Genomic DNA, 11,818 nt, shown 5'->3' on the forward strand with positions numbered 1-11,818 from the left:
GGACATGCAACATTGGAGAAATCCCAGTTGATGTACCAGAGTGATGGTGATGGGGACTGTTATGTTGATGTAAATTATAATACCATTGTGGTATGAAGTTGAAGTTGAATTTCCAGCACTTAATTCATGTGATTCACTTGCTTGAACAGATTTACTATCATGATCATTCTGTACTTCTATATTTTGGCTTGCATAATCATTTCCACCAAAAGATGGCATTTGTATCATAATTGGAACTAAAGAACATTGTGAACTGCATTGTTGTGAATCTGTATAATTCTGCATCTCTATGATTGATTTTACTTTGTATGGAAAGACTTCCTCATTGTGAATAACATGTCTTGATATGATTATCTTACCATTACTGATATTGTAGCAAGCTACTTCCTTATATCCCATCATATATCCAAGAAATACACATTTAATTAACCTTGACTGCAGTTTATTTTCATTATATGGTCTTAAAAATGGATAAAATGCAGTACCAAACACTCTTAAATGTTGAATTTCAGGTTCTATTCCAAAGAGTACATGATATGGTGACTTCATGCTTAAATTTCTGCTTGGCATCCTATTAATGAGAAATGCAGCATGTGTGCAAGCATGATATCAGAACTGAGTTGGTAAATTTGTTGCAGTTAACAACGTCACAATAGTTTCAATTACATGTCTATGTTTCATCTCAGCAAGTCCATTTTGTTGGGGAGTATAGGGACAAGATATCATATGACCAATTCCTTTATTCTCTAGAAAATCAATAAATGCCTTACTTAAAAATTCTCCCCCTCCATCAAACTGTAAACACTTGATTGTAGTATTGAGTTGATTCAGAATAAAAACATGAAACTTCACAAATATTTCAAAAGCTTGTGATTTATTATTCATGGGAAATATCCAGAGAAACCTAGAGTATTCATCTACAAAACTAATATAGTATACATATACCTTTGTACAGACACTTTTGGAGATGGTCCCCATATATTAGTATGTATCTTCTCAAATAGAAAAGTAGCTCTAGATTGTTTTACAGGAAAGAGTTTTTTACCACTAATACAAGAAGAACATAAAGATTGTGAACAATCTGCACTAACTGTAACCTTTGACTTCTTTAACATTACAACAAGAACTTCCTTAGATGGATGTCCTAACCCTTGATGCCACACTGAAACTTGAATTTTTTTCCCAGAAAAGCTGAACATCTTCCAAATCTTGCAGCGAATGACTTGGCAAACACATTTACTGGTATTGTAAACAGATCCCCACCATCACTCTTTCCTTGGTAAAGTATTTTCCTTGTTACCAGGTCCTATATAAAGAACACAATATCACAAATAAAGCAGCAACCATTATCCTTGCACATCTTTTTAATAGATAACAAGTTGACAGTAATTTTAGGTACATAAAGCACATTTTTTCAATACTATAGCATTATGAGGCACCTATATTGAAGTTGAACCAATATGGGTAACTAATAAACTTGTACCATTCCCAATGGTGATCTTCTCATCACCAGTGTATGGAGTAACATTATTAAGATGGTTTAGATTGGTAGTCATGTGATGAGTAGCCCCTGTGTCAATGATCCAATTATCTTCAGCAGAAAAACCATGTCCATTTTCATTTGAAAACACAGAACCAATAACTTCATTTGATTCAATGTTTGTCTGAGCAGTCATAGCAAGAGAGGGTGGTGGTGGATTACCTTGATACGCATAGTTGTTCATATGGTAGCATTCAAGAGCAATATGCCCTATTTTCCCATAAATTTGGCACATCAAAGGACTAGAACTATGTACATTCCCATTATCCAACCTGTAATAACAGTTTGGTGCAGGGTGCACTCTTCTTGAGCATATCTGACACTCATGTGACACATAAGATTTAAAATTGGTATTTCCAACCCAACTTGACTTAGAGTAACCATTTGAACTCCCATTACCAGATTACCAAAGTAGTTGTTATTACTCCCATTTCCATTTCTATTACTAAACCCTGAAGAAGAATTCTTGAAACTATTATTCCCATTACCAAACTTCTTGAAGTTGTTGTTACCATTTTTGGTATTAAAATTGTTGTTGCCATTCATGTTATATACATTTCCCATAAAACCAGTACAACCTTGAAAATTATTCCCAAATTGATTTCCATTGTATCCTTCTTGCATCCTTTGTGTATTTGAGCTTTCACCATGTTCATAGCCCTGATATCTCTGAGAGTTAGACGCTTCACCTTGTACACACATTGCACCCATAGAACTTGTTAAAGATTGCATCTTGGACTCGGTGTTCCTTTCTGCAACAAGAAGTTTAGCCCTGAATTTTTTTAGAGACAATTGTATCCCTTGCCAAAATCACTGTCCTAATTATTTCAAAATCTACAGGTAAACCAAATAAAATAGCAATCATCAATTCATTATCTGAGATCTTTTCTCTTGCAGAAGTTAGTTGATCCCTTATATTCTTCAACCCCATCAAAAACTTATCCACATATTTCCTTCATTTTTGGGATGTATGTAATTCAGTCCTTAACTAATTAACTCAAACTATTGAAATTGTTGCAAACATTTCTTGTAAACATGTCCAAGCTTCATGAGATGTCCTGCACCCAATGACATGCTCCATAGCCTCATCAGACAGAGTGGCAATAGGTAGACTTAGCAATGCCATATCTTTCCTCACCTATTCTTTGTAAGCTACAATAATTTCCTTTGTTACATCAATTTCTGTATGAATCACAAACTTGGGTGGACAAGGAGCTTTTCCAAGAAAGAAATCAAACAAATCATATCCCCTTAATACTGACTGGAATTGATATCTCCACTTAACAAAATTATCATTATGTAGCTTTACACTTAACATTCCCAACAACCCTTCAATCTTGACACTTGAATTAGCCATTGTATCAATTTGGCAAGCACAATGAACTTTACTATCAAGAAATATGAGATTGGACACCACAAACAAATTGAATCTTTGCAAGAAACCTTCAAACACTTCTGGTTATCGGCCTTACTGAAGTGAATAAATCAGCTTTCGTGAGTAATCGCACCAAGAATTCTTCAAACACTTTTGGCTATCGGCTTTTCTGAAGTAAAAAATATAAAAAGGAAATGGCTTTCGGCCTTTCTATCCCAACAAACACCTCATTGTTCTGTAAACTTCCATAATTTCCAACACTTATGGCTATCGGCCTCAAACAATTATGCAAATTGAAGCAAAAAACTTTCATTGCAACATTCCATCAATCACAAAGAGAGAGAAATTTTAGAAAAACTGCAAACCTGACAACTTTTCTTTCTCGAATCTGCACCAGAAATGGAACAATCTTGATTGAAGATCTTCACCTCCTTTTAGAGCACAAATAAGCGGAAGTAGGCCACCAACCGACTCGGCAATGATACCATATTAACAAAGTATCAAGAATGCATAAAATACACTATGAACACTATGACTGTTTAGAGAGAGAAATGAATAGAGAGAGAAAAGTTTGATTGTAATGATGGTGAATAGATCAATCTTACAGCTATCAGAATACAGTTTATATAGTTATCAAAGTTAGCTTGCAGCCTAAGCTACTGAGCTTAACAAACTCTATCCATAGTCTCAATTGTCTAACTAACTATTGATGAGCTGGAATGATGAGCTGGCATAGGTATATAGTCAACATCGTTACATGAATCCACCTTTATGACTTTGTTTCCATGAAAGAATTGCTCTCCTTGATTGGATAATGTGGCAGTGTCGCTTACCTAGCCCGATCTATGGTAGCTTGATATGGTCTCGCTCAGTAGTGATGATTTTTGTGTGTCTGCATCTATTTTTTATTGCCACAAATTTGTACTGGCGGCAGTCTTATGTTTGTTGTTTGTAGTAGCCGTATATGGGTTTTTCTGATTGCGTTTATTTGAGAAAATTATCCCTACATCAAGGTATTGGTCATTGGAGAAATCACACCCACATAGCACGCGTTGTAATCTTTCTCTTTGGTTAATGAAAATTTCTATCTTTTCTTCTAAAAAAAAGAGACAAAAACTAAACTGTGAATTTGGATGATAAATACTCAACGAATAATTTTTGTGATCAATAGTTAAAATTTACAGTCAACTTTTAAATATGTTTGGTAAAAGAAAATTTCCTACCAAAGATTGTAGTATATATAATAGGGAAGAGGTGTTTATTTCTAGGTTAGTACTCTATCATTAATGTTTATTATTTAACAAATTCTTTTGCATAAAAAGAGAGCGACGCACTTCGAAATGAATACCATATCTTTTATCAAATTTGATGTGTGACAGAATTAAAGAGAGAAGGCAAAGCTAAGTTGCCTTTGATACTTAACATTAGAGTCCTGCTTAATTGTCAGCACATGCATTCCACTTTCCACTACAAAATCGACTTTGGACCCTAATTTTTACCTCAGCTACAAGAAAAGCACCATCCCACTCTCCCATAAATTTCACACCCAATTTGCCTTCACTCTCTTTCCTATCTCTCTCTAGATCTTCTTGTGTATCCTCCTCTCTCTCCCTCTCTCTCTCTCTCTCTCTCTCTCTCTCTCTCTCTCTCTGATCTCATGATCATCTAGATCACTAGATAAATAAGTCTCACAGCTACTGCACCTCATATATAACCGATCTAGCTACACATAACTGAGTTCCAACACTCCTTAGTCTCTTTCAAAATCCATCTCACTTCTTTCTTTCTCCACTAAGCACTGATCACCAGGCCATGAACCTAAAATCTCAACAAGTACTCTCTCTACAGATTCACCATCGAATTTAACCTTCCGTTTCTTATAATTAAAGCAGGTAGTTGGTGATCATAAGAGTTGAAGATGAGAGCAGGAGGTTGCACGCTTCAACAAGGTCTAACCACAGAGGCTGCAAACATATTAAAGCAAGCAGTAACCCTAGCAAGGCATCGTGGCCATGCCCAAGTAACTCCTCTCCATGTTGCAAGCACCATGCTTTCTTCTTCAACAGGCCTGTTGCGAACCGCTTGCCTTCAATCACACTCTCACCCTCTCCAATGCAAAGCCCTTGAGCTTTGCTTCAATGTTGCCCTCAACCGCCTCCCGGCTTCTAATTCTAGCCCCATGTTGGGCTCTCACCCCCAACACCCTTCCATCTCCAACGCCTTGGTTGCAGCTTTCAAGCGTGCTCAAGCTCACCAAAGGCGTGGTTCAATTGAGAACCAGCAGCAGCCCCTCCTAGCTGTGAAAATAGAGTTGGAGCAACTCATAATTTCCATCTTAGATGATCCAAGTGTTAGTAGAGTCATGAGAGAAGCTGGGTTTTCTAGTACCCAAGTGAAAAGCAATGTAGAACAAGCCGTCTCATTAGAAATATGTAATTCCCAAACACCTTCTGTGAGTAGCAAGTCCAAGGAAAGCAATAGTAATCTCCTAGTAGTCAACCCTCATCAGTTTCCTTCAATTGGTAGTCAAATTGGAGTAATCAAAGATAGCAAGCCAGTGCTGCCTTATGATCTAAGTGTTAGGAATGAGGATGTGGCATGTGTTATAGAGAATTTAGTGAACAAAAGAAGGAAAAGTATTGTGGTTGTGGGAGAGTGTCTTGCTAGAGCTGAGGGTGTGGTTAGAGGAGTGATGGAAAAAGTTGAGAGGGGAGATGTTGAGGCTTTGAGAGAGGTGAAATTCAGAAACCTTACTCCCTCCTCTTTTAGACATCTGTCTAGAGTAGAGGTTGAGCAGAAGCTTGGAGAACTTAAAAGCCTTGTGAGAAGCTGTGTGACCAAAGGTGTTATCTTGTATGTTGGAGATCTCAAGTGGACTAGCGAATATAGGGCTAGTAGTTCAAGTGATCAGGGAAGGGGGTATTATTGTCCTGTGGAACACATGATCATGGAGCTTGGGAACTTGCTTTCTGGCGTTAGCAATGGAGACCTTCAGAATGGGAGGCTTTGGATTGTGGGAATGGCTACTTTCCAAACTTACATGAGATGTAAGTCTGGCCATCCATCTCTGGAGACTGTTTGGGGTATTCATCCTCTTACAATTCCCTCAGGCAGCCTGAGACTGAGTCTTGTCACTGACAGGTATAAATTTAGCAGCTAACCAATTAGTAAAGTTAATTAAAAACTAACAAAAATTTTGCATACTTTTATTTCATCTCCCTTACTCTCCTTTTTAAAATGTTCATGTATTCTTATAATTTTAAATTTTCGCATCCGTTGATCTTGAGGAAGATGTGCAAATTATTCACTAGGTTTCTTTTTTCTTTTTCCCTTTTTGAAATTAATGAACCTCTCTATTCTCTAAGTTACCATGCACCTTTTTCTCATCTTCCTTTTTAATTGGATGGGGAATGGTGAACAAGGAGCACTTCAACATTTATTCAGACTCCTCTTTTAAGTTTTTCACTGTATCTCTTGTTAATTACAGTCTTTAGCAGTACCCATTCTCCTTGAATACTATATGTAGTCAGGTTATTGTTCTTATTAACATCAACTTTACTTGTATTTACAGCCATGATTTACAGAGTGATCAGTCTACAAGTAAGATAGCTGAAACTGGAAGCAACAAGCAAATGCTTGAAGGTGGAGATCAGAAGCAGCTCACTTGTTGCTCAGAATGCTCCGCCAAGTTTGAAGCCGAAGCTCGAAATTTACAACAAAGCAGCAGCATTTGCAACAGTGAATCCACCACTTCAAGCCTTCCTGCATGGCTCCAACAGTACAAAAACGAGAACAAAGCACTAAGCAGTACATTAGATCAGGTTCTAATAATAACATATCTCAACCTCTTCAGTTTATTCGTAATTACCTAGCTACATTTATATGGCCCATCTAGCACTAATACAAGTACTCCAAAACTAACTTTTTCCTTTGCAACTATCTCGTTTTCTTTTTTTGTATACAGAACTCTGTCACAATTTCAGACCTTTGCAAAAAGTGGAACTCCATTTGCGGTTCAATGCACCAACAACATTCCAATAATTCCTCTGAGAAAACCCTCACATTAATCTCTTCACTCTCGCCCTCTTCCTCTACTTCCAACTTTTCATATGAGCAACAACAACAACCAAACCCTAATTTACACCGCCAGCATCAGTCATGGAGGCACCAACATTTCTGGATATCTGGATCTAATTGCAACAAGGCTGTTGATGATCAGCTCAGTTTGAGAATGTACATTCCAGAGAACAATACTAGTCCAAAACAACCACTTTCATCAAATCCCAATTCTACCCCTACTTCAGCCTCATCTAGTGATATTGTCATGGAAACTGATGAGTATATCCAGAGGTTCAAGGAGCTCAATGCCGAAAACCTCAAAATCCTATGCAGCGCATTGGAGAGCAAAGTTCCATGGCAGAAGGATATATTTCCTGAAATTGCAAGCACAATCTTGAAATGTAGGTCTGGCATGGTGAGAAGAAAAGGAAAGAAGATGGGAAGTTACAATGATGGCACAAAAGAGGAAACATGGTTGTTCTTTCAGGGGGTTGATATGGAAGCTAAGTTAAAAGTTGCAAGGGAGTTGGCTAAGCTTGTTTTCGGTTCTCAAACCAACCTCACTTCCATTGCGCTAAGCAGTTTCTCATCGACTCGAGCTGATTCGACTGAGGATTGCAGGAACAAGAGATCGAGAGATGAGCAAAGTTGCAGTTATGTCGAAAGATTTGCGGACGCTGTGTCTTCTAATCCCCATAGGGTGTTTTTAGTCGAAGATGTGGAGCAAGCGGACTACTGCTCTCAAATGGGGTTTAAGAGAGCAATTGAACGAGGACGAATAACCAATTCAAGTGGCGAAGAAGTTGGTCTTGGAGATGCTATCATTATTTTGAGCTGCGAAAGCTTCAGCTCGAGATCAAGAGCTTGCTCTCCTCCTATCAAGCAAAAATTATCAGAAGGGCTAAATGAAGAAGATAATAGGGATATTGCTGCTTTAGAGGAAACAAGCCCTTGTGTGTCTCTCGATTTGAACATTTCCTTTGATGACGATGATAGTTCCGAGTATCAATCGATTGATGACATTGGTCTTCTTGAATCTGTCGATAGGCGCATTGTTTTCAAAATTCAAGAGGTGTGAAAAAATGGAAGGAAGGAACAAAAAATAGTTTGATGGTTTTTTCTTTTGAAGTGTCTGTTTGCTTCTTTCGAAACTTTTTTTTGTTTAGTATGTTTTTAGTTCTTAGGGTTGGAGATTAAAAGATTTTCCTTTTATGTATAACTACATGTACATTATGATCCATGATTTTCCTGTTACAGATTGGTGGTCGCTTTAATTTTCATAATTTTCTTTGTTTTATTTATTTAATTACTTTGTGTGAAGGCATCCTTGAATTTTTACTATCAGGCATGGAATTTCTGCCACGTAACTAGCAATAGGGTTCTTGTGCATGTACCAATCGAGTTTAGAAGAGAGAGTGGAATGCTCTAGATTTGGCCCGTCTATCACAATTGTACATACTATGTTTATGATACCTAGTTATTCCCGTTGCTGAAATATTTGACAATTATGGCAACAATGCTTGAGGATAAGACGACCACTTGTATGATGAACATTTGGATTTGGTATAAGTTGGGGATTTCTAATCCTTGTTAAATAGGTACGGAACAAATTAATAGTATGGTATCAACTAACCAATCTAAGGGTCCGTTTGAGAGTGGTTTGGAAGGGCCGTAATCTCGAAAGCACATTCTATATAATTTATCTTAATTTCTTTTGAGGAGAAGTATATCTATATGAGTAATGCTAGAGAAATTGAATTTGTAAACTAAATGACATAGAAATTGGTGATTGGATTATTACTCAATCGTCGATAAACATGTTCATTTCTATTATTGACATCTCATTTGGTTTGCTAATTTAGTCTACAAATTTAATCTCCATAACATTACTCTATCTATATACTTCAGAAGTAATTTTCATGCTAATATTAATTAGGAATAACAATTGTATGTCCCCGGCCCCTCTTTATTTTTCTTGAGAAGAAAAATGAAAGACAAAATCTTAAAACATAAGCATCCCTACTCCCTCCCATCCCTCTTGCTTGGAAGAAAGGTGTTCTTCGGAAGAACTTCTTCCTTTATGTAGCTTATCAGAAAGCTAGGTTTCGCGCGTCTCTGCGGTCAGAGGCGCTCATTACGTATGTCTCCTATTGGTCAAGAAGGCCAACATGGGCGCCAACGGCCAGTCGTTAGGTATCGCCTACTCCGTCTGTACCATTTCAACCATGGTGGTGAGCTTGTGGAGAAAAAAAGAATAATTAATGAAGTTGGTGTGTACGTAAAAAAGTGTGTTTTACTGTCACACTCACACACATGCATGTTGGGTAAATAAATAGCATTTAAGTGTCGGTCACACACATTGAGCAAAGAAATGTAATTAGATGAAGAACTAGTTAGTTTGTCAAATATATATATATATATATATATATAAGTTGATAACAATTGGGAGTTAGGAGTTGGAGTTGAGCCACACAATGAACTAATAATTTGATATCAAATTCGTCATTTATAAGAGCCGAACTTAAAAATCTCCCGCTCACAAGTAGAAAAAAAAAAATTATGTTTAAACCGTAATAGTAATTTGTTCATTTGTTCTCCATTTCCATGTCTAGGTTGCTCTGACTATAATTCCAGATCGACTAGATAAAAAAAAAGTTTAATTTTGTACCCCAAAACAATTTCACATATATATGCAAATTAAGTGATCATTTTCTAATTGATGAAACGTGACCCACGAAAAGTACATGGCTAGGTTGCTCAAACCAAGCATTAACATTTTCATCATGATGATAATAGTATCAAGTCTAGAGTATCTACTAGCTCTCTGTCTGAGATATAGAAACATGAACTATTGATAAAGCATTATGATGCCAAACATGCTTTGGACTTTATTCTATCTGGTCTTTTGTCACTAGCAAAGCAATTTAAATGTAAATGGCAAATTTACTCCATCTATATGCAGGTATCAATGTGCTGCCAACTGTTGCCACCCTTTCCTTTTTTCTTTTCTTTCTTTTTTTTCCTTTTTCTTTTCTTTTCTTTTCTTTTTTTTTTTTGAAAAAAGGTTCGGTATAACTGTGATTTTTCCACTTTTAAATGTTCAAGGAAAGTTGAGGGATTAAACTGTCAGTGAAGGTTAACAAACATGAAGTTAATCACAAGCATTCCAATAATTGATACTAGAAAGTTAGGGATAGGCCAAATGGGAAGGGTAATTCATGCTGGAAAGTTAGTAAGTTAACAATTCGGTATATTAAGGTGTTTTTAGTGACTATGTTGGAAGCAAATTAAATTTAAACATAGATTACAAAAGCAAGTTTGATTTATAGTTTTTTGACAAGTAATAAAATAATTACCTAAATTGATCTAAAGAACGAGGATTTCAAACTTAACTGAAAATAGAGCCCATGATATATAGTTATAATATACGAAGCAGGAATGTTGGGAACGCACAAAGTAGATTAAGGAATGATTCATAACGTAAGGGATGTGCAAAGGAGAAGCAACTTTTCTTCTTTGGAAGAGAAATTTAAAGTAAAATCTTCCCTAAGAAATATCAAAAGAGCACTACTTTTCATTCATTGTGATTCGTTTTCGTAAAAGAATAACTTTTCTTTCTTTGATTTTCGTAAACCCAACATTCTCATCTTTGGAAAGCATTGGAAAGTTGTGTGGGGAGGGTTCAAGATATATTATCTAAAAAAAAGGTTAAAAAAATAATGGAAATGATTAAGAAAAATATCAATAAGCATCTCCTCTTTAAACTTCAAAGGTGTTTGCTACTTTAGAATCACGAAAAGATCATTATCTTCACAACTTTAAATTAAAACTTAAGCATAAGTAGGGAATTTGTCGCTTATGGCTTTTGAAAAGATTAGGGTTTTTGAGACATACTGCATTATATATGGAGGGAAAATTTAAAGATTGCCAGCTCTCTTTCTCTCATTTGTTTTGAACCATATCCGGCTTAATATTTATTATATTCTCTTTGGCTTTTTACTTATCTTTTGCTACTTTGTTCCATACCTGAAAGGAAGAAGCCTCCATCTTAGACTGCCTTTGAGATTTTCTTTATCCAATTTTTCTTTTACCAGTTTCCCATTTTCCATTTGTCTTCTTTGTCCAACTTTAATCCCACCGCATTTAATTTCAATTTTGGTGCTAAGACATATAGTTTCCTTTTGGTAGTATACATTTACTTCTTTAATTAACATGAATGAAGCACTGAACTGTCTCTCTATGATGTAAATTACTGAACAGTTACTTTGTTGGGCATGACCAAAAATAAAGTTATGAGAACTAGAAATATTAATGGTGCTGCTATATATTTGAAACGAACCCTAAACAGTTCTCTTACTTTTCGTTTATAATATCTCAACCTTTTCATTATTATCGACTAATGTGAAACATACCATGACACTTACCTCTCAAATTATTGGCAACCACAGGATAAGAAGAGTTTTACCTTTCAAATTATTTGCTGGGGCATCTACGAATGAAAGTTACAACTACTCTTTTATTTGTTGAATCCTTAAGCCTTAAGTATATAGTTGTTTAGTAAAAAACTCATCGAACCAAATTAAAGATCTTAACTACCCTACACAATTCTCAAACTCTAACCGCTAGGGAGAAAAATTAAGAAAAAAATTGTGTAAGTTGCCGACCTCTATCTTGGGCATAGGGTTGGTTAAAATCCCTCTTGGTTCTCCTATCTTCTAACCATCTTCATTTTCTGGTTGAGGTTGTTCATTTGCTCTGATAAAAGAGTATTCATTGGTTGTGATCACTCTTTTACTCTGGTGAAAAGAGTATTCATTAGTTGTGGTCGCTCTCTTGCTCTTTTA

The 11,818-nt window shown here is 36.1% G+C and overlaps 1 protein-coding gene across 1 annotated transcript; it reads left to right on the plus strand.

Annotated features, from left to right (window-relative positions):
• Window positions 1-4,417: 4,417 nt before the first annotated feature.
• On the plus strand, window positions 4,418-8,257 carry LOC103430248 (protein SMAX1-LIKE 3-like). The gene is made up of 3 exons (XM_017330915.3): window positions 4,418-6,056; window positions 6,487-6,736; window positions 6,880-8,257. Exons 1-3 carry the CDS (start codon window positions 4,834-4,836, stop codon window positions 8,050-8,052), a joined length of 2,646 nt encoding a protein of 881 aa, XP_017186404.2. The 5' UTR covers window positions 4,418-4,833; the 3' UTR covers window positions 8,053-8,257.
• Window positions 8,258-11,818: the final 3,561 nt, after the last annotated feature.

Source organism: Malus domestica, chromosome 12 (assembly GCF_042453785.1).
Source record: "Malus domestica chromosome 12, GDT2T_hap1".
Taxonomy (NCBI): Eukaryota; Viridiplantae; Streptophyta; class Magnoliopsida; order Rosales; family Rosaceae; genus Malus; species Malus domestica.